This window comes from Festucalex cinctus, chromosome 10 (assembly GCF_051991245.1).
Source record: "Festucalex cinctus isolate MCC-2025b chromosome 10, RoL_Fcin_1.0, whole genome shotgun sequence".
Classification (NCBI taxonomy): Eukaryota; Metazoa; Chordata; class Actinopteri; order Syngnathiformes; family Syngnathidae; genus Festucalex; species Festucalex cinctus.
The window spans coordinates 14,940,345-14,967,382 of NC_135420.1; the positions used below are offsets into that span (position 1 = coordinate 14,940,345).

General features: G+C 38.2%; 1 protein-coding gene across 2 annotated transcripts in view; it reads right to left on the reverse strand.

Annotated features, from left to right (window-relative positions):
- negr1 (neuronal growth regulator 1) overlaps positions 1–27,038 on the reverse strand; it is a 183,709-nt gene that overhangs the window by 13,808 nt on the left and 142,863 nt on the right. The window contains exon 7 of one of the 2 annotated variants that reach the window (XM_077534060.1): positions 26,584–26,625. The exons of the other annotated variant lie outside the window; for it this stretch is intronic. Coding sequence (XP_077390186.1) covers positions 26,584–26,625 — 42 coding nt within the window. The remainder of the gene's footprint in view (positions 1–26,583; positions 26,626–27,038) is intronic. 2 annotated transcript variants of the gene reach the window in all.

Sequence of the window (27,038 nt, forward strand, 5' to 3'; positions counted from 1 at the left end):
GTGTGTTTTGGTCCTGATTGATATAAGATAAGTTTATCGCCGCCAACCGGCTGGTTATCACTTTTTTACTTGAGGCTACTTGAACGCGACTTGATTCCGCTTCACGTCAAGTTCAGTCACTCCGTGCTGTAGCTTGAACTTGAGCCCTTACTGTCTTTGCCTACCCTGAGCCGTTCATTGAGCTCACTCAGATCATCAGTGGTTTAAAGAAATTGTTGGATCAAAAAAAAAAAAAGAGGACCAAATCAATTGCCAAGTGATTAGCATGAGCAGTGGATTATGACTTGCAGTCGCACTCCATGAGGCTGCAAGAGTCACAATTCAATAGTGGCACATGCCGTATGTGCAAGCAAATTATTCCTAACTCTCTGCTGTGGATAGGGCACGCCCACAGGCTTCAACAGTGTCACACATGAAGTATTCCTTTATTAAACAAACACAGAACCAGAGGCAGCGAATACAATACAGTCCCTACTCCCCACTTGGTTTCCTCCTGCCTGCCTGCCTGAGGTCCAGATAAACGCTTTAGTCTCCTAAAGACAGCAACATTGATTCAGGAGTTGTTCCAACCTGGCCTCTCATACCACATACAACACCTACTGCAGTATGTTTGGTATGAGTCTACAAATACCTTCCTTTCATGCTCTTTACTGGATGAAATCCAAACGAATCTGCCAGCATCTCCTGCTGCAATATCATTAAAAGCACGATAAACTAAGACGAAAGAATATATAGGACCAAATGAAGACCACTTCAAAGACCACTCTTGCCACTTTCCGCGATTGTTTTGTGGTGAAATGGTGCAGCTCGTCTCAGCTGATGCTGGATGACTCATTTTGGAGCTGTTGGTGGTGCGCCATCTGTTTGAGGATTTTTGAAGACAGACTGAGTTTGTACGTGAGCTCACCTGGATGAAGGAAACATAAGCTGTGGATTTTAATAGAGTAAAGTAGCTAAATATAAACAAATGGAAAAGTAGTAAGTGATTAAATGCACATATGTAGAGCTCAAATTCTACAGTGTGGTGATTGAAAGCGATTGGGTGAGTTCTGTGACATCTGATCTGATCATCTATCACAGCAAATTGGTCAGTGTTAAATTTCCAGTTCGATCAAGTATGTAGTAAGCGGTGTAATTTTAACACTGTTAGGATAAAAAGCACATTTTCTTGAGTGTTGGGGTGGATGTTGGGTGTAACCTGAACAGCACTACCTTGAGTGTTATTTTCTAGCACACTGTCAACATTTATCAATAGTGATACACCCAGTTGCTGTTTGGTGGTAGAGTGGTTGTCTCACGACCCTGGAAGCATGGGTTTGATACCAGGCCAGTGTGACTATGTCAAAGTATCCTTGAGCAACATACAGAACACCCAGTTGCTCCTGATGCCGCGTCATCAGTAGTCAAAATGTAAAGTGGTTTGAGGACCTTAGAAGGAGGAAAAACACTACACAAATGAAGTACCATTGATCAGATTTAAGTGTAGTTTGAGTGAAATTACACTCAAAAGTGTCTAAACACCATAGTTAAGTGTAGTTTGGCAGGATTAAATTTTAACACTGACACTAGAGTACTTTCAACACTACTACGTGTTTACTGGTGTAAATTTTCAACACTATAACAGTGTTGGACTAACACTGGTTAAGTGTGAAATAAGTAACACTTCGAAAAGTGTCAGATTTACATTGGTATTACATTTTTCTAGTGTTACATTTAGCACTCAAACTACTATAAAATTTGGCAATCAACATTTTGGGGTAAAATGAAAATCATGAAAAGATCATCATGAGTGATGTTATGTGAAACATCAGTTTACAATACTGGAAGTTATTTTTAAGCGTTTGACATTTATTCAATTCATGTATGATCTGTAGTGCCTCGTGAGGTGCACACTTAGGACCCAAAAACAGACAGGATACGGAAGTTGAAAAACATGATCTTTATATGCAAAAACACCAAGTACCAACAGAAAGCAGGGATGGATGCAGAACATAAAAATACCAAGTAACCACAGAGATGAGGGTTCCTAAGACAGCTAAAGTAAGAAACCGTGACATACTGACAAAATCGCCAATGTGCAACTCCCGCTAGGTCATACTTAATTCTAAATGACAGAATAAAGGCATATATGACAAAATAAGAGGGACAACTATAGGACCAAAGCAACTTCATAGCAATCAATAACATCACAAGGGACCACTGTCACAGCATGTACAGTGACTCTGGAACACACCAATTCAATTTCCATTAATTCCGGTTGTAATGTGTTTAGAACTTTCAAGTTGATATGTTCAACCATAAGAAAAAAAGAAAGCGAGAACATTAAGCAATTATATACAGATGCAGCTTCAAAAAGACAAAATTGGTCAAGATGTGTAACTTGTTGCAAAGGTATGGGAAGAAACATGTCCATGTCCATTATCATCGGGGTTGTTTTTTTGTTTGTTTTTGTTTTGTTTTTGGCTTCGCTCCTTTGTACTGCTTAGTATTTTTTTTTTGTTATTTGTTTTTTTTGCTTTTGGATGAAGTACCGTATTTTTCGGATTATAAGTCGCAGTTTTTTTCATAGTTTGGCCGGGGGTGCGACTTATACTCTGGTGCGACTTATGTGTGAAATTAACACATTATTATATCATTTCACATGTTATTTTCACACTAAACCGCAAGAGGGCGCTCTAGGCCTGTGTTAAGTTCAACATTGCCGGTAGAAGAGCATTGTCTACCTCCCGAGTTGGGGGGGTTGTTTAAAAGTGACACCGAGGATGAAGATTTCATTGGATTTGGTGATTTGGAGTGAAACTGATAGTTTGGTGAACTTGTTAGCATGTTCTTTATGCTAGAGTTATATGAATAACTTGTAGTGATGGGAACATAATTCACCCATGGAACGTTGGGACGAAGGGAGAGTTCCGGGTGGGAAGGTTTTGTTATGTGGAAAAGGGGAGTTAGCCTGTTAGCTTCTAGCTGAGTGGGGAGTTGCTGTTAAGACCTCAGAAGCTGATGTCAATAAAACGCCAGCCTTTGGCTACGTGCTTCAACACTCCGCCTCCGACTCCCGTCACTGCTCGCTACAAACTCTTAATATGTTACTGACATTACCAGTCATGTAACGTTAGTATACCGTACACTTATTCAGCCTGTTGTTCTCTCTTTTATTTTTATTTTAAATTGCCTTTCAAGATGACATGTATGTTTTTGGTGTTGGATTTTACCAAATACATTTCCCCCAAAAATGCGACTTATACTCCAGTGCGACTTATATATGTTTTTTCCTTCTTAATTATGCATTTTTTGGCTGGTTCGATTTGTAATCCGGAGTGACGTATTTATCCGAAAAACACGGTATATCAAAGATCCATGAGAGAATAAGCATTTTTGTTGGCATTTCTTGCACGCAACCTTCTTCTAAGCACATATTGGAACTGTTCCTTAGACCAAAAAACACATTTCCCCTTATGATTATGGCCTGTGGCTCATTGATTCTATTGTTTTTGCTAATGAGTAATTCATTTCATCTGTAGGTGTATCGATCTGTATTTTAAAGTTGAGCAATTTTAACACGTTGTGTAGTGGCAGATCCGTATCTGTCAAAGAACATCATGTTCATAACAATTGTATCTTTTGAACACAATGGAAATGGCCCTTTTGCACAACTACAGGTATGCACACTGAATCAATAAATGACGATTATAATGCATTTTTTCAACTGTTTAGGCATTTGTAACGTAACACCTTAAAATTCTAATGCTAGAATTGAAAATGAACAAAATGTAGAGTCCTCTTTTTATGCTAGCCAAGTTGAGATGCAGCAAAATGTGTCGTGGTCTTATGCAATGTCATGCGTGACAAACGTCTAAAAGGCATATTTTTTTCTAATTATATTCATTCATTTACCAAATTACAAATTGGTCTCAGGGGAATTCTGCTTTACAAGTTCCACAGTTTCAAACAATGAGAAAAGTGCACGTTCAAGGTGATTAGACTCATCAATGAAGGGGGAAAAAAAATAAGCAGGTGCATTTGAAAGTTAAGTATGATATACAAGCTCATTCAATCTGCTCAAAGTGCATTCTGTATAATGGCTGAGAAGTGCTGAGCTGTGTGCTCTTTGTGCAATGAACAATAATGTTCAGCACAACACAAGAGGCCTGATGATCATCTCACACTGAAATGTGTCAAACATGATCTTATCTACACATGTATAATAAAAACATCCTTTAATTCAAAGTCACTTCAGAATTTTCTACATAAATCGGTCCCCTTTGTTACACCATTGCAAGCTATGAGCAACTTTCATGAAAAAGCCTAAACCAATACCTGAGGTAAAATACCTCAGATCACAGAAGCGAAGGATTCCGCATTTACTGAGAAACTTGTCAATTAGTGCATTGGTGCATTTGAGCTAGGTAGACGTAGCAACACACACACGCACGTACTTTACAACCAATCCATTCCCATTTACACACTGTGTCATTTTCAGTGTCACTACAGCCAAACGCACTTTGTCATTTCAATTTATTGCCCTTATTCCAATACAGATAATTATACCAGAACGTAAAGGGCAACAGTGCTAGTTTTGTGTAATCTATCGAGAAAAAGTAATGATTAGAACACCACAGATAATTTAGTAAACAATATTTAATTAGCAAATAATATAGAATCTAATTATTGAGTTTGGATATCAATGCTAATTTATAGAGCAAATTCCACGGAGAGCGACTGCATATTAATTCAATGATCACCTTCCTAAAGTGCTATTCAATGATACTAAAAATACACTATTTCTACAATAACCAATACAAATAAATACAATTACATTCACCCTTATAGAGTAATTTGAACAAACTGGCATGGATTTAGCTGTAAACGCCCAAGTTGAGATATACAGTATTGTGGGATTTAGTTTATAATACGCCACTCTCCCCACTGTCATGACTCGGGTCATGCAGGGGTAATGTTTGGGTCTCGACTCATGTCTGGGGTCAGGCCTGGGTCAAAATTTGAGTTTGAGTTCATGACCTGTTAAGTTTGAGGTCAAGTGTCAGTTTTGAACTGATGTAACCATCCTCTAGTTTCAACTAGTTTTAGGCTATGTGATGTCAATCTTTAATCCTTTAGGTGATGTCTGGACCTATGTGATGTTGTTCTTTAGTCCTTTACTTGCTACAACCAATCAGATCGATTCACTGTCTGTCGGAGCAGCCTGAGAATTGTGTGTTTTGTTGGATTATTGCTTTCTGTCCCTCTGTGCAACTCTTTGTTTCTCGTCTAGTCAAGTTTGTTCCACAATATCGTGATAATTATCGTATTGTGAGGTTCATATCTTGATATCATATCGTGACGTTTAGATATTGTTACATCCCTACGCTGAATATATCTCATAGATAATGGTCTTTACCAACATTGTATGATTCATGACAAAATGTTTGCTTCAGCTTCAGTTACATGTAAGATCAATTTTCTTGTCAAAATGCTGGGAACATGTATGGCTACAATATCCTGATGTAAGCAAAAAATGCAAAATACTTCGATAGCTAGTACAGATACATATTCTTGAGGGCGGTTAGAAATCCCCTTTGTACTTTTTTATTTAAAGACTTTAAATTACAACTTGGTCTGATCTTGAAACAAAGAAGTGGGTTACTTGTCATCTCAGCCTACATCAATCAGCTAGATGTCATAAAACAGAGCGAACGCGCCACTGAGATCCGCCGCCACAGTGTCATTCAGAAGAGAGACACGTTAACAATAATAGAACGTCTTTGATTTTTCTCTGCGATATCAAAGTCTTCTCGCGGTGAAAGGCACATTCCTTCATATTCTGCTGTTTGATGTTGGTATGCAGATCTGTGGCTGGGGGCCCACTGGGAGCCACCCACCATCAAAAAGATCTCGCCATGTTATATGGCATGAAGAATAACAAAATGGTTTCATCCGCTAGTTTGCTTTCAAGTGACGGGGTCCGGGATTTTTTATTTTCAATTCATGACAATCAAAGGCGGCAGACCTTTTGAGTGGCTTGTGAGATCCTCAAACGTTAGATCAGACGAGGGAAATAAGCAAATAAGTACAAAATGGATTTATAATTTCTAAGGCCATCCTCCGTGCACTGCGTCCTTTTGCCAAAGGCATCTCCCAGCATGCTCATTGACGTATCCTCATTATTATTAGTGAAAGTGGGCAGATCCTTGTCAAGACTCAGAGCCTTGAATAACTCATCAGCGGGGAAGGCCAGGGGAATAGTAAAGAGTTAATAGTTGCTATTTGGGGCCTTGGGGGCTTTGCCCTTAAGCACTTACATTTTAATTCCTCGGTTGCATGAGAAGAATTCTGCGAAAATGAGAAGCCGCTGAGCTGTGCAGGATGCGGGAGAGTGTTTGTGCAAGTGTGTGTGCAAGAAGAAGTGTATCATTGACTGTCAGCAGCAGCCATCCACAACTAATGCGCACATCCATACACAAATCCTACCATCAAATGGGACACACTCGGCTTGCAAGGTCTTGCAAGTTTGCAGACCTGCCAACCTTTGGAAAATGTTTTTTTCATTGCCACAATACCAACACTGCAATCACTCAGACAGGCAGACGGACACAAAAGCATAAAATCCTCTCAGAACAGACGACATCTCCGATCACATCACCCTCAAACAATTGCTCCTTTTGAATCATATGTAAATATTAATCGGCCTGCCGATTAAATTGATCTAATATTAGTAAAGATAAATAAATAAACAAATAGATAAATAATCAACATGGTAAAAAAATAATGCTAGTCTTGTAATTTACAACATACAAAATCAACCTCAAAACTTGAAATCCTTCAATATGTATGACATGTATGAGATAAATATAGTCATTCAACGGTTCTGTCAATCAATATCTCATGAATTTTGACTTTTGCAAGCAATGCTCTGAGGTGCATTGCAATTCACACCAAGGAAGTGACAGCAATATCACTATTTTTACACACAACCGAAATTCACAATTTGTTAAAAACAAATAAAACAAAAAAAGCAGTTCAACATAATTCCACCATAATTATGACATCTTTACATAAGATATGCATTCAATGAACTAATGCTAACACAAACATAATATGGAAAAGATTGCACCATGCAATGCATTCTGGGACCCGAGTGGAATTGCTGTTATTACGATACGACGAACAATAGGCAGATATATAGTAGGAAGTTACGGCTATGTTAAAGCAAGTATGGCTGTGAAAACTCTGTTGTATTTAATTTAATTTTTTTTTATTTAATTCTCGGCACTTCACAGAAAAAAAAAAGTTGTGCCACATTTTGATAGGGACTTTTTTTGGCAATTGGATATTCATATACATTTATTTTATTGTGTATTTTATATAAAATATGTTTTTATGAACTAAACAAAAATTGTCAATTTAATAAATTCTAAGAAAAAATGATTTAGGCTATTGTGATACACAGGGGATGAAAAAATATGTTATTTTAAGCTTTATATTTATTTTTAAATTAGTTGGCCGATTACTTGGTGCACATCGATCTAATGTTAAATGGTCCAAAATGTACCTTGATTACAAAATATAACATATAAGTCATTATAATTGCCAAGTAAATAAACGCGTTATCTAGAAAATTATGTAACATTACAAACAGTGACTGACTGCTAAGAACAATGCGGCACCATGATTGAAGGTAGGGTGACCAGATTACCATTTACAAAAAAAAAAAAAAAAAGAAACTTGCCCCGGCCTTGAAATTGTGGTACCAGTCGCAGTTACACAATGTACTTCACCTCCTATTAGTCACACAATGCCAACTGGACATTTTCACAAATTTATAAAAGCCCTGGACCCCCCGACAGGATGTAAGAAAATGGTCTGTCCTCCCATAAGACGATGGTGGTGTCACCCTATTGGAGGCTAAATTCTGTCTCTAGCAGGCAACTCACTGCCACCTCTGCTGTTGCACATGAGTACTACACTTGTCCAATTAAAATGACAGCTCTCATAGGCATTTTTGTGTACTTTTGATTGACATACTGTCAACAAAAACGCAGACCCATGACAGCACATGTTGACAAGTTCCTGGGACCAATTATGCTGGCACAAATATTTTATTTTATTTGGACTAAAAATGGATTGTTTTGGCTGCTTATTTATTCAGGAAAGGACCGAAGGTGCAACATTTTTAAAACTAGTTTAAAAGTAGAGGATTTGGAAAATTACCACATTACACTTGAATACTCCAGAAACTGAATTTTAATTGTTTTTGCAGGCTTTGTATGTACTAAACTGTTCACAAATTCTCATACTTTTTCCATGAAGTCATTTCCACGTCAACATACCAACGATTAGTTCAATAATAAGCATGTTTTACAATATTCACTATCCCGATAAGTGATTTATCCGTTTGCACCATACTCACTTTCATTGAGAGCTTTCAGCATTAATGTAAGGTTAACTATCTCTTAGCTTTGCCTGAGAGAACTGACATTGAGCTGATAGAACTAACCTTATTTAACAGCAATACATCCAAGCGATTTCCCCAAAGAGAATGCCATTTCTTAATGTCATGACCTTTTCTAACCGCGTTAAAAAACCTCAAGCTCTTCAGGTGTGGTTTGTCAATAAAAAAGATTTGGAAGACAGCGGGAAAGTCAGTGGATCTACTCTGCTTCTAATGGCGGTTATTACCCAAAACTGTCGTCCACAGTTGGTCTGAGTGAGAGCTTTTTCCTAAGGCTTGACAGTGATTGAAGCAAGTGTGTTTGAGTGTGTTGATTTTAGTTCAGTTTATTTAAGAAGTCAGGAGAAGCTCTGTGCTTCAGTGCAGGCTTTGCTCAAAAAATAATAATTGTAAACATTGTGCAGCTGCACAGCTACTATGAGTGTAGAGTTCACAATGAGGAGGGAACTGAGCAGCAACAACTAAGACATCCAGACAGACAAAAGAGGCAAATATTAAGGAATGAGAAAGACAATAGAAAGGACACTGAGGTTAGCAAGCCCTACTCGATGCTGGTCTATAAGGACAGTGCATATGGATCCACGCAGTCGATAACACTACATCGTTGAAGGTGAAACAAGTGCAGCAAGTCAATAGGATGTGGGTGTGTTTTTTAAGTCTCTTGATTTGGACAGAGAGGATAATACAAAGGGGGAAACCCTGCTTCGTGAGAGCACCACCGAGTCCTCCTGTCACATGTCTGCCAATGTGAGGTGTGTTGTTTGTCTGCCGGGTGCTGTGCTGAAGACGAGAATTCAAAAGCCAGCCGAGAAACGGCAGAGCACTTTCATGGCGATATTTAAGTGGCAGTTCAAGTTCAACTGGACAAATGAACCAGAAGCAAGGTAGTAAGTCGTGTTTTTGTCAAGACCAGATTAACTAAAACTAAGTCAAAACCAAGACCAAGGAATGAGTTAAAAACAGGACAAAAGAAGGTCAACACAAAAACCTGATGATGTCATGTTTCGGATTTGGGAGGTTGGGTTTTGGTTTAGTTTTGGGTGTTTGTGTTGCCTTTGTCTGGTTTTGTCTCCCCTAGTCTCGTCATAGTTAACCTTGTCCACCTGTGTGGACAAAAATACACGGGTATGTGTTGCTAATTAGTGCCCTCAACCTGCTGTGTTTCCCAGGTGTGTCTCGTTAGTGTTGTATTTAGTGAGTGGTGTTTGTTCACGTGTTGAAGGAGCATCGTCCTGTCCTGTCCTGTCCTGTCAAGGGTGCTAAGCTGTGTTAGAAGTTTCTCAATGTCTGGTCAAGTTTCTCAACATCTGGGCAAGTTTCTCAACGTCTGGTCAAGTTTCTCAACGTCTGGTCAAGTGTCTCCATGTCTAACTAAGTGTCTCCACGCCTAGCCAAGTGTCTCCACGTCTTGCCCAGTCTGTCCACATTCAGTCCAGTCATGTCAAGTCTTCTCATGTTCCATCCAGTCCTTTATTCAGTCAATAAAGTTTTCTTCTTCCTGCCTTTCTCCCTGCCTGGTTTCTCCGCCTTTGGGCCCAACTCCTGCTCTGTAAAATTGTGTAGGTGTGGGAATCACAAATAAATAAATACATAAATATTAAAAAAAAAAACAAAAAAAAAAAAAACAAAGAAAAAACAACAACAACACTGTTTTGGTCTTGTCCGAGACTTAATATCTGAGTCAAAGATACAATTAGGTTAAAATTAGGGTAATCAGACACCCCGTTTTGGCCGGGACAGTCCAAATTTTGAGCCTTGAGTCCCGGCGGATTTCGCCAAACTCATTGTTTTGTCCCTATATTACGCAGGTCCCGTCCCAGCGTCCCATATTTTGCCATGTGTATGTCAATCAGACGGTTGCTGTCAGCGAGTCACACGATAAACCAATTGTATTCCATTAGTGCATTATGATGTCAAAAGGAAGAATCCAAAGTTTGAGCTTCCTCGCTCAAACCGACTAGCGATGACATTTGCTCAAATTATCATTTTGAAAATCTAGTCACCCTAGATACAAAAGAACTGAAGAGACTAGTCTTTAGTCAGCCTATTAGAGTACTGCCATTACTCTAGATTCACTTTGGAATGAATGCCCACTTGTCATCATCTTGGTTGTTTCTTTTTAGGGATAGACCGATTATCGGCCGGGTCAAAATGCCAAATATCGGCATCGGCCATTTTTTGAATCTGAAGGCCGATAAAGCTGGTATCTCACTGAGCAGTGAATACTTGTGAATGTAACGAATTTGTGGTTTTCATCAGGAATTTTAAGATATTCAGTCAGTTTTTATTTATCGTAAACACATTTGGAACATATTCAGACAATTTCTCACTGCGAAGATCTTTTGTAACGTTTTACGAACCCGAATAAAAACCCCAAATTAGCTATATTAGCATGCATTTGTCACTCCGTGAGATATGGGGAACTTTTCATTTATGGGTCTATTTAAATTTCCACTTTATTGGAGGGAAAGAAAAAAAAACTGAACTCCTTACACTTTTTATTTTAAAAAATTAAATCAAGAAATTATGTTGAAATTTTAGAAAACTTGGGAAGCTATTTACTTGCTTTTTAATTATTATTATTATTATTATTATTATTATTATTATTATTATTATTTTAATTTAGCTTAACCCATGCTAATGACCCTGGAAGCGCTGCAATTTTTGTTAACAAATTGTCAATATTGTTTTTATATATATATTTGTTCTATTATATTGCAAATTGAATATCGGCTTGAAATATCGGTTATCGGTCTCCTTGTTTACGAATAATCTGTCTCGGTATCGGCCTTGAAAAAACCATATCGGTCTATCACTAGTATTTCTTGTCATTCATTAACCGGGCTTCAATAGATACATTAAATCTGCACAGCCATTAGGTCAATTTGTTGTTGTATCACTAAAGTGAAAGGGGCAGCTGTGGCCAAGTGGTTAAAATAACCGCCTGCCACCCGGGGAGATCCCACTTCAAGTCATCGACAAGAAAAGCCCTTCAGCTTTGTCAAGTGTGTACAGACGCAACTAGAGAGGATGCAGTGGACCGTCCAACAACTGCTGAACCTGCGGCTGTGTTACCGATACACGGAACTGCTCCCCAGACACTAAGTTGTATTTATGTTCACTACTGCAATGGGTTAAATGCACATTTAATGAATATGCATGTATTCATAACAATAAAAGATGCTTCTAAACAAGTGCCTTAAATGGCAACATCTAAAGTACGAGTTAAAATGTGAACCTTTTGCAAACTGTGACCTGTGTTTGTGTGTGCACAACTGCACACAAATCTGCATTTAAAACAATGATTAAATTACAGTACAATAGAGCACTTATTTGAATAAAGAAAACAACGCAACACAAGTGCAAATATTAAGCAGTTTATCAAAACAAGTAAAATGAAACTCCATATTAACGGATCTGACTGTGGGTGAAATAATGCAAAAATAGCAATAATATATTCCAAACAGTTCACTTAAGAGAACAAATGAGCATAAAGTGCTTCCTCAGTCCGAGTCAGTCAGGGTTTATTTCGCATAGAGATGCTAATTATAGAGCCATTCCCACCACTTATCATGGAGTGACATATTGGCATCCCATTCCTTCAAGATTCAAATACATGAGGAAACAACATGTCATGGGTGGGTAGGATTCCAGAGGTTTAAGCATTTTAAGGCTGGTAGGCTACAAAGACCCCACCCCTGCTGGCATACTCACATAAAACACCAATAATCTGCTGGAAGCCAGCTGTTACATATGAATAACACCAAGATGCCGAGGCCTCACACATGATGGAAATGTGAGAGGAAAAAAGTACATGACAGTATATTCGACTTAAATCACTGTTCAAGTGCATTATATTAAATAAAATACTACACAAGTACCGTATTTTCATCCGTATGGCAAACCAAATTAACCTTTATTGCCCCACAAAGTGGTACTTGTTTACTTTTTGTTTCATGCAGTCAGCCAAGAAACAAAAAGGGCTTTCAATTCTTGAAGACAGCAGTCTCGATCCCAACATAACCAACCTGCATGTTTCTAACACTACATTAGCATCCAATTAGAATGGTGTTAAAAAGTAGCACAGTACAGATCAACAACTTAATACGCTATAGGTTTTAAAAATGTAAACAAACAGAATCAACAGAATCAAATTGCGAAGAGCAGGTTAAAAGACGAGTGGTAACTTTAAGAAGCCAGTCTCGATTGGTGGTGGCATTTCTCTGTCAATATCGACTAGCTTACATTTACCGAAAGATGTTCACAAAAGCAACGTTCACGATTGGCCATTTTTCATGTTTTAAGTCATGAAATGTCAAGTGTGCAAGAAGTAACCGATGAAAACACTGTAACACTTCCGTGACTACGTTTTCATGCAGGCAATAACCCTTTCAAAACCCGAATAGTGGCAATATTCGGGTTTTGAAAGGCCATGTACACAAAAATCTGACTATGTACTCATTTGGGTGTTCAATAACCCGAATAAGATCCAAGGGTTACCCCTTTTCTAACCCGAATACTTGGTCATATAACTAGTGTTGTTCCGATACCGATACTGGTATCGGCAGAGGCAACGATACTGCATTAAAACAGTGGTATCGGTAGTGGTGACTACTAACAAGTAACATGCTGATACCATTAATTTCAAGGCTAATATAGGACTTTGGATGCAGCGTCTTGTGTCTTGCTCGTGCACAACATTCACTAATATTTAACATGTTCACTGCATGCCGATCTAAGATATCCTATTGGCCCTTGTATGCTCTGAACCAATGGCAGGACAGCTTTTTCATGTTGAGAAAAAAAAACCCTGACATATCGGTATGGTATCGGCATCGGCCGATACTGCAAAGCTGGCTCTCGGAATCCGTATCGGGGGCCAAAAAACAGTATCGGAACAACATTATCATATACTGTAAATGTGTATCGAGAAACCGCCACTGAACGGAACATTGGCGGCCATCTTGTGTTGCCTCTTGCTAAGCGAGCCTACCTTGAATGCCACAGTGTGTATTTTTCAGGATCCAAAATGTTAGACTTAAATATACTGGATGTACTGTATTTTCCGCACAATAAGGCCCACCTTAAAGCCTTCAATTTTTCCAAAAGCTGACCATGCGCCAATCCAGTGCGCCTGATACAGTATATGGATCAATATTGAGCCGCAACAGGTCTCGCTGTCAAGACACTATTGGTGACCCTGCACGATCGGTGACGCGCATGCGCAGAAGATCCCGCCATCTTGGATCGCTAGCTAATACTAATACTTTACCTCAGCGAAAATAATAAAAGAGCTGTTTATTCATTTTGGGAGTGAATGGAGTTGTCAGAAAGCCGGTTTGTAATCTATTAATAAAGTTTGACTGAGCTATCTGACTGTTTTGTTGACATTCCCTTTAGCGCAGCACCATCTAATGGAAGCATAACGTAACTCCAGCCTCTACTGTAGCGCCTTATATATGGAAAAAGTTTTAAAATATGTCATTCATTGAAGGTGCGCCTTATAATGCGCTGCACCTTATAGTGCGGAAAATACGGTAAATGTAGTCAATGTAAGAGGATGACTGATGGATCCAAGATGTCAACTGTGACCGGTAAAATAAAAATAAAAAATAAAAATAAATAAAAAAATAAATAAAAGTGTGTCTAAGCTCTGCATGAACATAGAGCAATGATATCAAGTAATTACTTGAAGAATGATTCACACTGAGAAGCACACAATTTTGGTTGATAAAAGAAGTTTAATGGGAGTTTACCGAGCGTTCACAGGTCAAATTTAACGCCTCCGTTGTGAACGGTCGCTGAAGAGGATGGCGAAAACTTCACTTCCATTACCAGCGAGTGTTCACGCTCTTACCTCAAAATTACTCCCATTTAACTTTGCCAAAGAGTGCTCCCACTGCAGAGTAAGAGCGATGGTGATGTAAACAGTGTGAGACCACGACCATCAACAAAATTGGACCCAAAAAAAACAACATCTTTTGTGATTTACTGCAGCCCTTACTGTAAGTGTGGGCCTTTCTTCAATCATGCTCCTTAATGCACAAACCATTAGACTCTGTCCAGAAAAAGAATATACCCTGGTGTCTCAATTATAGACAAAGACTGAATCTCTGCAGCAACCTTCTGTGGCCATAAAAGGAAATGGCTATCCATTTTCTGCTTCAACTCTCTCGCAACTGAATCCTGTCTGCGTGTTGGGAGCACCAAATTCCTCTTTCCGACTCAATTGTTTCATTAATAACCACAAGTGCTATGGCTGGAGTGCCAATTAAAGTCAGAAAAAGATTTGACTTTTAAAAAAAAAAAAAGTATTTCTTCATCCCATAACGAGTGACTCTTTGGTCTTTGCTTACATGGAAAACTTTCAGCTTATAAGAGTGCAGGTTTTGAAGAAATACTTAAAAGTAAATAGAAGATCATAAACTGCAAAAGATGTCACGACTGAAAGAGCCTCAGTACACTGCAAAATGTGCCTCCATCCTCTAGTCAGAGATGAAGTCTGCAAGTTAATCAAAAAGTTACACCAGGTTGATTCACGTGTGGGGAAAAAAAAAAAAAAGAAAAAAAAAAAGAAGCTTTTTAGCAATATTTTTTGCAAGCCAAATTTGAAAGGCACCTGTTATGTGTTAATTTCTTCGACATTTAATATTATGAAGACGTCTTCAACATTTTTTGATGCACTGCACACGCTCATCCTCCTCTTTTCCGAATCAGTTAATTACTTGCATAATTTAAAATGAAAAAAAAATACCCCAATATTTTGAGATGAACAAATATTCTGAATGTTATACACAAACATTTATTAAATGGTTTACTTTAATGTATGTAGTTATGTTTATTGCTCAAACATAACCTGTGCTACCTTTAAAGTAACCATCCGCTGTCAGCTGATGTCGTCAGAATTAATAGTTATTAAATTTTGATGATGATAATAATAATAATAATAATAATAATAATAATAATAATAAAATTATTTTAACAAATTAAAAAAATCAAAAATTAGATAACATTAATCTGCATTCATACATAATAATGCAAGCTGCAGGACATCATTGCACAACATAAACGATAACCTTTGTAACATCATTAAAAGGAGGTCAACACAGGGTAAAAATATATATTCATGTGTTTGAAATCGAGAGATTTTTGAAAATGTTTTGAAAACACTTGTCTAAACTGCAATTAACCTGTGGACGGCAGGTGAAAACACAAATATATTTGTCCTAAAAGTACCAGCTGTGCGGATATGGTGTAAATTCCACGTATTCAACATTTCATCTTCTTTAGCTTTAGTTGCCTGCGAAGGTTTGTATTCACCCCAGTGGCTTTAAATTAAATCAAAATTCATAACTGCAGGGAAGTAAAAAAAAAAAAAATCCATAATACTGCTTTAAAGTCAGCGCATGCTGGCATGATCTTACTGTACAGTATGCTAATGCAAACGCGGTCTTCAGACACGGCGAGTGATGTTCAATGAAGTGGACTTGAATCGCTATCCTGCTTTGATGTTTCGGACGATCAGCATGTAACGCTCGTGAGCGCGGCGAATAACTCGAAAGCAGAAGATACAATTATTTAATGTAAAGTGAGGACACCCTATAGGGGCAAAACAAATGGCAAGTCTTCAACTCTTTATGTGCAGCATCCACGGAAGCAGAGGTCAAGTAGTCTAGACGACATGCACACATCTGTTTATCAGCTACTTGATTTTTCCAGGAGTTAAAACCAAGGTCAGTACATCACCTCTAAACAAACCATGAGAGCGGAGGGAGGTTGCAGAAAGGGCTTGCACTGCTCTTGATCTTGCTACAGTAGACTGATAAGGCCGCTGGAAAACGCACTCTTCCAAAAAGGATTATCTGTGTGGGTTGCTCAGTGGGTCTGACAGCCGGCACGCAGCGTTAAGTGAGGCAGGCGAACGCTTTAACGCTGTATTTTTTTTGGAGCCTGCTAGGGCTGGCTGTATAATTCTCCTCACAAAATAGAACCTTATCAGTGGGATACGGTCCATCCTGATGAATGTTTCATAAGTGCAGTATATTCATACTGCCATTAGCCGGGGGTGAGTCGCAAACCCAAGGACACGGTTGTCCAAGCTGACAATGTTGTAACTGCTACTTGACACACTTGTGTTTCTGTGTGTGAAATGTGAAAGTTGTACGGATTGATCAGATACATTTATCAGTTCAATCTATATTTTAACTTTGAACTAGTTTTCTGTTGATCCATCCATCCATCTTCTATATGGCCCCAGTAGTCTAAACACGGCATTCTGATTAATATTACATTTGTGCAATATGAATTAGGCTGTAAAATCAACCTGTTTTATCAATTTTGCCACTTGCTGAAATTGAACTAAAAATGACATCACAGTTGCTCGGGTAACAACCAATCATGGGTCAGCTTGTTTTCTGGGTTTGGTCATGTGACGTTCGTATCACACGACACAATAGCTCATGATGTGCAGTATACTTAAGTGTCATACAAAATTGTTTCAAATTTGGATTTGTATTGTTTCTATTTGGTGGTTTCACTGTATTAGTTATCTCAAAGATGACAGTAAATGTAATTTTCACAACAGCAACAACACGAAAGTTAATACTGGACGGGCTCTGTACTTTTTTACAGTACCATTGCACATTTGGCAAGCACCAATGTCTAAAGCCTAAAGCACAGTACAGCTGTCAAAATTAATCAATTAATAGACAAGTAAACAAATTAATCAACAACTATTTTAACTCATTCTGTCATGGTTTGGGTTGGGTTTTGGTTTTTGTTGCTTTTGTTGGGGATCTAGTTTTGTGTTTGTCATGTTCCTTTATATTTCTGTTTCTGCTTTCCGGTTTGTTTCCCCTACTCTCGTTATTGCTAACCTTGTCCACCTGCGTGTGTCTTCCCTTCCCAGTGTATCTACCAATCAGCTTCCCCTGCCACTTGTGTCTTGCCCAGCTGTGTCAAGTCATTGCCAATTAGTGTGTGTATTTAGTCACCTGTTTTCGGTTCAGTTCTTGTTGCTTCATTGTTGTCATTTTCTTGCCTGAATTACTGCCGTTCTCCTGTCCTGTGCTCTGCCCTAAGTTTGTGTTTTGATTATTTCCTTATTTGGCTCCTGCTTTTGTTTTATTAATCAAATCCCTCCTTGAGTACTCTGACCTCGTGCCCTGCTTCGCCTGCATTTGGGTCCTTCACCCCGCCGACACCTAACACATTCAGTGCCATTGACGGCTATAGACGTCCAAACTCCATTTTAACTGGGCTGGCAGTGAATGAGTTAATGATCGAGCTATTCTGTGGAACCATTTTTTAATTTAAAATTCTCTTATTTGATTGTTCACTGATTTCAGTAGCCCTTCATGAGAAAAAGACTCATTATGATCTGTTTTTAATCAAAATAAGACACTGGCAAACATATGTTTTTACTTTGGAAAACAGTGACCAAATATGTAACATAGAACAGCAATCACCACCACCCTTTATTTATTTATTTTATTATTATTATTTTTTTAACTCATTATATGAATACGAAACATTTAGATGAGCTTCAGGGTGTTTTTACCTCTATAACTGAACGGTTTACAACACTCATAAGAAGAGGCTTTCCTCACAGTAACTCCTCATTTACAATCTCTTGGGGCAAAAGGTTTGAGTATTATCTTCACTCCACTACATTCAGCCTGCATGCATTTTTATTTATTTAGAGGAAACACTTAGGAATTGGAGTCACACACATTATGCATAATGCATTTACTGTTCCTTGAACCAGAAGTATGGTTGACTTAAACGTGGCTCACGACAGTGCTAAGAACATAGTTTTTCTACTGTCAAGTGATTTGCAGAAATAAAGACAAGTTACAGCCTCTGGGAATAGATGCTATTATCACACATCTACATTTCATGGGGATGACAGGGTAGCAGCAAGCCAGCTGCTTGGGGCCACTGTGTATTATGTTGAGCTGAATGCAGACAAAATACACATGCTGAAGATAAAACAAGCTTAAGAACATTATTGCTTTCAAAGGTACAGTGGATATAAAACGTCAAGCAAATGCCAGGTTTTTATGATATGCTGTACATAAAAAAAGGAGACCAAGATAAATCATTTTAAACTTTTTTTCCTCGATTGTTACATTTTTAGTTTTTCTCGTTAGATTCATGATTTGATTGAAAGCATAATTTCAATTTAATATAAATCAAATACATTTTTTCCCAAGCCAAACAAAAAAATTACATCCAAGTAACCTTTTACTTTGGAATAAACAAATTAAAGTAAATTTTATTACTTTACCCCAAATTGAATTTCTGATTCAGTATAAAAAAAAATTGCGGGGTTCAACCTGAGTTGGTTACCAGGCAATTGTAGGGCACACATAGGTGAACAAACTCATACATCAAGGTACAATTTAGTGTTGAACAAACCATGCATGTTTTTAAGAGTGGGAGCAAATTGGGGTACCTGGAGAATGTCCACAGAGGGACCTGTAGAATATGGAAGCGCCACACAGGAAGGCTGGAGGCTAGATTTGAACCCTGGACTGCTGAATTGGAAGGCAGACATGCTTACCACTGGGCTAACAAGTTAGCTAAATTAAAGCAAAAATATTTGCAATCAAACAAAATTCCAAAAAGATTTTGCAGCTTATTTTAGTTTTTTCTTAAAAACTTTTCTTTTGGTTAGTTTTCTTTTAAATGGAAATAAGTTTTCAATGGGTTTATTTGACTGCAAACATTTTTGTTTTATTTCAATTATTAGCTTAGCAGGCTTAGCAGGTGGTTCACTGCTAAGCGCATCCGCGTCACAATTCAATAGTACGGGGTTGGAATATAGCCGCCAGCCTTCCATGTTCTCCCTGTGCCTCGTATTTATGTTAACATTCACTGCCAATGACGACTATAGACGTCAAAAATCCAGCCAGTACAAATTTTGACAAGAAATTTGAATTTAGTTTTAGTTATTCATTGTTTTCACTCATAGTTATTAATCATTGTTGTTATGAATAACAACAATGACAATTTCATTGCTAAGTGCTACCATCGTGCATAGAACAGATTCCTGTTACCCTACAAGAGGGACGTTGACGTTCTTGTGATCGGTCTTGGTCTTACTGAGACCACATACTGGGTCTCGGCCTCCAAAAGCCAATTTTAGTCGACTAAAATTGGTCTTTATTTTTGTTGACTAAAATTGGATTAAAACTAAAATACAATCAGGTGACTGAGTTATGACTAAGGCTTGAATTAAATTTAGTCAGAAGACTATAACTAAAACTAAATAAAAATGTATTTATCTTTTAATTAAAATTTTAATTTTAAATTTTCTCTCTCTTTTTTTTTTTTTTTTTCAAAATTAACACTGGCTGTTTGCTTGCATTTTTGACGTCTATAGTTGTCATTGGCAGTGAATGAGTTAATTGAACACTACATTGTCCCTTGATGTGGTTGTGTATGTTTGTTCACCTATGTGTGCCCTACAATTGTCTGACAGCCAGCTTAGATTGTACCCCGCAAATTTGATGAATGATGATGAATCAGAAATTCAATTTGGGGTAAAGTAATAAAATTTACTTTAATTAGTTTATTCCAAAGTAAAAAGTTACTTCGATGTAATTTTTTTAATTTGGCTTGGGAAAAAAATACATGTATTTGATTTATATTAAAGGGGCTGTCTGCCGGATTCACTCAGGAAATTTTTTTATTTTTTTTAAATACAGGATGTACACACTTTAACTTTCTCTCACTCTACACATCTGTGTTTTTGTTAATCTTTTTTGGTAATTTCGTCCTAAACCCCCACCTCCCCAGCCTATATTTTGCCATTTTGTGTTTGTTTTATAAACAGCAGGACGTTTCTGTGGAAAGACAGTGTTTACACCCCTCCAGCCAATCGCAGAGTGGGGGGTGGTGTGTCGCAAACGGGGCCGGGCGAACGTGTCAGCTGCGTGACGTCACTCCCGCGGCAATTTGAAAGCACGCACGGATTTTTATTTATTATTTAACTCACTCACTCACTCACAGAAGCTTACATGTGTGAATGAGTGAGTGAAGAAAAAGAAAAAAAAACAGTGCGTGCTTTCAAATTGCCGCGGGAGTGATGTCACGCAGCTGACATGTTCGCCCGGCCCAGTTTGCCATCATAACATAAATAACACTGCAGAATACAAAGTGATCTCAGATTTCCTCTATCATGTAACGTTTGTGAGCTATATGATGTCTTAAAAAAACAACAACTCATAACTATAAACAAAACACTCAGATGGAATGGTTACAAGCTTTAAAAACAAAAAAATAAATAAATAAATAAGTAGAAATAGAATTTACAACAGGATGCCCATGGGACCAAGGTTAAGAGAAAAGCCAGCGCTAATCCTCTTAAATCCTACTATGCTAGCTTTCCATTTGCAGATATTGATAGTACTGATCTATGGGGAGCTGCACACACCTATCGCCACACTGTCTCAATTATGATGACTGCACAAACAAGTCACACACAAAGCCACATATCTGGAGACGAGCCCAATCGTACAATCAGCTGTTCTTACTACATTCTAACTGTAGAGCTTTGCTTATCGGGAGGGTAAACTGTGGAGGAAAAAACTGCGAGCAAATACTGACTGAAATTTTGCAATCAGCATTTCAATATTAGTTTTAACAAAAGTACGTAATAAATGCTGACAAGCTAAGTTTATAAACTTGCATGGTTGAGGAGACCAGTAATAATCAGCATTGCATTTTGATGTGGCAGTAGCAGTGATGAGCACAATTAGTTTGACATTGCAGGGAGCGAGCGGCTTGGCGGGGGTGGACGGGTCACAGCTGGCTTAGGCTCCGGTCACGCTTGCCGTGGTGGAGTTGTGATGGCCGGTGACACGAGTGGACGCCTGAAACGCTCCCGGCTTGCTCTTTGGTGGAATGCGCTGGTGGATGAACGCGCTCGCCATCTGCCACAGTTGGTCACAGCGTGGGTGGGAGGGGGTCAGCGAGGAAGGCGTTCATCTTATCTGTCACCGCGCTCTCCGCTTCTGCCTCCACGCCGTCCACTTCCAGCCCAAACGCAAAAGCTTGCCACTGAACATGTTCGGCTCCAAAAGCCGCCTCTCCACCTCAACAATGCCAAGTCAATTCTCTGCCCACCACGGGCTTTTCAAGAGATTTTCTAAATCCTGTTGCACACATGGGAAGTTTTGTATGAAAAAAAAAAAAGTTTCTGCTCCTGATGTTGCTATGTGACCATTGCAGTATATTTTAAGTGGGACTTCAGCTGCTCCCAAAATAGAGGCTCTGAAAAGTACTACAAAATATTTGGTAAAGCTTACCTTTCTCATAAATTACTTTTGTTGATGTAAAAGTGTTTTTGTAAATTATTTGATTTGTATTAATTAACAGATTATCCTCAAAGTCTAAAAAAAAAAGTCTCAGTACTGTATGTTTTTATTTGAGGTCTGGTCTAATATAGAACATGTATTTATCTGTAAATTTCCAGTGATAACACATTATTGAATAATGGCTGCCATTTCGAGTAAGATATTATATGTACAAAGTAATATACGGTAGTCTGATTTAACTATTAATATTGCTATCTCCCCTGCGATTGGCTGGCAACCAGTGTACCCCGCCTACTGCCCAAAGCCAGCTGAGGTAGGCTCCAGCACCCCCCGTGACCCTTGTGAGGAATAAGAGGTCAAGAAAATGGATGGATGGATGGATATTGCTATCTCAAGCAAGCCAATAGCATCCAATTGCCACTAGTCTGTGTAAGTGAGTAACATCAGGCACAAGTCATTGATCAGCACATCAAATTCAGCCACATGCATGACTTGCACATGCAACAAAGCTGATAGTTAACAAATAATAAATAATAATAAAGGAGGCAAAACACGTAATTTTTACGAACCAAAAAGGTCATAATGGACAACGGTACATTATGGAACATCAAAGTAATAAAGGGAAAACATTTACAGTACATTTTCAACCGTAAAGTATTATGGGATGACTCATCTACGCTCTAACATCTAGGGACAGTGACACCACGGATATTCCAAGTCACATTTTCAGCACCTTGACATATCACGTGTACATACCAAAGAAGGAAGTAGAGATGTATGTTTTTAAAAATGAAATAAATAAAGTCACTATGTTGAGTTTGTGACAGCGAAAGATGAAAATATAAAGTTTTGATGTACTTCATACTATGAACAGTGTTATCAAGCTTAAAAAAACAAAAAAAAAACACAAAATTTGAAATCAACATTTGGAGATGCAGCATGTTACATTCCAGCTTACAAAGTCCCAACGTGTGAAATTATGTAGTTACCATTACAGTACTAACAGTTAAAAATGGCAGGTCAAAAAATGACTGCCTTTCATGAATATAATTTTTAAAACCCTTGTGAATAAGCAGTTCTGAAAATAATAAAAAAAAATGTATTCATGTTCATTTATGTTCATGTTTTGTGAAATCCAGAAAGACTTTTTTTCAACATAAAAACAATTATTTATGTTAAGTCAAAGGTTGTATTTATTTTATTTTCAATAAAAACTTTATTTACATTTTTGTATCAAATGCACTTCCAAAGTATTGGAAACACCAATTGTAATTTATATGTTAAGTGGACTTGTCAGCATCTGCTGAAAGTAAAAGAGCAACTTGTAATCTATATTAGTTACTTTTAAAATCAAGTAATCAGTAAAGTAACTACATTACGTTTTTCAGGTAACTGTACAGACCAAACCTGTAAGTGTGGCACAGGTCCAAACAGCGTTTCTTTCACCTGCGGTGATAAGTGGTAATGAAGCTAATTGCTAATGCTAATGTGATCACTTATAACCAACTTTCTATCACGTCAAGAGATCAGCAAGCTCGCAACAAAAGCACAATCACTTCAACTACTTCAACTAGTTTAAAAATAAATTGATCAGTGAGGTAACTAAGTTAATTTTTCAACGTTAGTGTGTCAACACTGATAATGGCTCAGTAGGCTACAACAAACACTAAGTGATGAATAATGCTTCGACCTAATGGTTTGTTTTCCTTGCACACAAAAGCAACACCCCCCACCACATCACCCAACCCCAAACCTTTTTACAAGAAAAGTAAGAGCAGATGATAAACAACTGGAGAGAAAACCATTTACTGGAATCCACAATTATTCCCATTTTTTTGTTATTTAAGTAGGGAAACTTTCAATTCGGAGAAGTCAGGCCTAAACAAGAACAGTGCGTTTCTGCACGAGTTGATCTCCACTGGTGTTCCTTTGGACCATGAAATTGTCATTTGTTCTGCCAGCGTTACATCAAATGAGAGATGGGGGTCGCGCGGGGTCTGCTACTAGGCGCTGAGTTTATTTGAACTTTTTATCGGCCAGAATCTCCATGGGTAATTATATTTGGTACTGGAAGCACAGGCAGGTGAGTTCATGCTTACCCCAGACAGTGTCTTCACATGATGAAAGATGACACAATGGGATCTACTCACCAAGCTGGACAAAAAAAAGCCATGAAAACACCGAACACATCCATCATGCAATATGACTCCTCGCATGAGGCATGCATAGAAGTGCAGGTAAATGTTTGAATGTTTACGAGATTTTTTTTTTCCCAGTATAATGACACAATTATATACTTTGTGTTTAGTATAATACTGTACTCATTGGGTAATTTTCAAATGAAAAAAGGACAAAAATAAAGATTTAGAAGATTTAGGTTTCGATGCTACTCAAGGTAACAATTCAGCTTTGGTGCATTTTAAAGAGATACTTCACTTATTTAGCCCATTATAGCAATAAAAAGTTAATATTTTGTCCATAATTAATTTGATACTTTAATTATTTTTCGCATACAATTAGTAGTCCTTTAAAAACACATTTTGCAACTTGCTGTCGACTGAAAATGACATCACAAGAGCTCAGCTAGCCAATCACAGCAACCCTGTTTTCTAGGTTTGGTCATGTGACATTCACAAGCTGAGCTGTGATTGGTTACTTGAGCCCTTGTGATGTCATTTTCAGTCGACAGCAAGTTGCAAAATGTGTTTTTAAAGGTACTAATTGTACATGAAAAATAATGAAAATATCAAATTTATTATAGGCAAAATATAATGTTTGACTGCCAAAAATGGCTACATAAGTAAAGTATCCCTTTTTAAGTACATCCAGCCCAAAGCGTCTTCCAACTAAATTGTCATGACAGGTTAAAGTGTCCTTGGTGAATGTTAATTAAAGCTTCTCCTGCTAATTTAGCTTAGCATAGCTTGCTCTATTAACACATTGCTAAGTAGTGATCAAGTGTGAGTGTAAAGTGACATGATTATTGTGGGCAATGTGAAGGAAAAAAAAGAGTAATCAATGGAATAATCAAGAGGATAAATTATTCTAAAAAGATTTGTTCGTGACAGCCTTGTATCCGGCATTTTAAATAAGAATATCTGAGGTAAGAGATTTTGCAGCCGCAAAACTATGTAACTATACTTAGCAACAAAAAATTACAAGTTCAGACAAAGTCTTGATTGAATCACCACCATCACATGAAACGCCATCAAATCTTGTGAAACTTCTCTTCAATTAAAAAATGTAGAACTAACCCAAACACAAGTGTCTTTTTGCTTTGTAATTGGCTTTTTTTTTTTTTTTATGTATTGCTTATGCCACCATAGAAGGACACCATTTATAGCAAAGAGAATAATCCATATAGCCGTTATGGTGCTTACACGTCCTGGCCGGTCAATACAATCTACACTTGGTTGACAAAAAGATTGAACTAAATGAACTGTATTCAGTCCTAATGTGAGGAGAGTCTGAAACAGGAGCTGTGATCTCCCTCTGCACGTTTATGATTGCTTCCATTGCTGATCCAAAGCACAGCCTATTTTACTAATAATATTGTTAACTTCTTTTTATGATGGAATGGTACCTTCTTTCTTAAAATGCTGGATGTACAGTAAAGACAGAAAGTTTTAGGTTGATATCACCTTGCAGTGGATTATTTCAATGTCTTATGGCTAAAATTATAGAAACAGATGAGTCAACTGTAGATATACACATGTTGAAGTTTCCAGTATTTTCTAAATGGTATTTCTTTTGCTATTTTGTATTAGTATGCAGCACAGCATGTTTTTGAGGCACTGAGAAGCGCCCCCAAAGGGTAGAAGCTCTGGTGGCCTGTAAATAAACATTGCCCACTTTGAATTAATTCACTCATTTCCTTTAAGAACACACTTGTGTCGAATGAGTTTGAACTTTTCCTCGCTGCAGTGCTTTTTATATGACATTTGGCCTGTTCTATGTTTCTAAGCCGCCCAAAAATCCATAGCTAACGTCACCTGTTCATTCTTTCCTGAACAATTTTGCTTGTGGATGGTAGTAAGCTAAAATAAGTAGCAAAAAGATTACACACTATGGAACCTAAATCCATTAGAGAGGGAGGAAAAAAAGGGAACAGACAGACGGGATTATTTTGGACAGCAATATGGAAGAGCACAGTGATGAGGGTGAGGGGAAGATGGGTGACATTGACGGCGCACCAACAACAACACAAGCAGATCAGGGTGGCCGCAACACCGCATGGTTGTTGTATAAAGAGACGGAACAGAAAGAGAAGGAAGGGAGAAGGATGTTCAAGGATTAAGCCACGGAAAGAAAGAGGGATAAACGAAGGAGAAATACAAAGAGGGAAGAGATTCCATCTTCCAAACAACAAACCGAGAGCCTTTGCCACCATCAGCATCCTGCCTTTGATGTTTGCTACGTTGAACTAGCGCTAAGAAGAGAAGGGAGTGGTGCTGCCGGTCGTGGGAAAGCCAAAGAGAAGAGGGAGCCATCAGCATTATGAAAAGCATCTGGCCCCGAGGCGTATGGAATAGCCACTTTGATGATGCGACCATTTACTTCACGCGGGGAAGTGAGGAGGAGGCAGAGGCAGCCTTGTGATGGGGATGGTTCCAGGCTAGCCAAGCCAACCAAAATTATCAGTGAAAAAGAAAATAATAAGAAAGTAAGGACATACTGTACAACAAATCTGTACACCCAGCAGGCATCGCGGCCAGCCATTGGAAGTACGATGGAGACGATATCGGTTCTAGTTAGTATGAGGAAGTGGACCTCTTTGCTAGTTTGGTGTACAGCATGGTGACATATACTGACCTGGCCTTGAGACAGCACTAGTGGTGGTGGGTTCAATAATTGCTACAGGGGAGGAGAGGGGGGAGGGAAAGGGGAGGGAAAGAGGACATTCATGTATTATTAACAGAATGGAGACGTAACGTAAAAAGAAAAAACAAAAAAAGAAAAGCATGCAAGGACAAACGGGTCAGATGCAACCTCAACATGTTCAAGACTTCCTGCGCCACAGGTGTCTCACTCATGTTAATACGAAAAGAGCTTGGAAACTCCACACTGAGTGAAAATGTCAATCATACTGCATGCCTCGTGTTAAATAAACACCCATCCCTCTGATAGCTACAATTTTACACATGAATGTTAGTGGTCCTCATTGCTAACCCCGCCCCCTTCTATTGCAAGGCGGCTTAGTGTTACCATGACGACCAGGGCAGAGCGACAGACTTGCTAAGAAGCTAGCCACTATAAAGACTGGATTG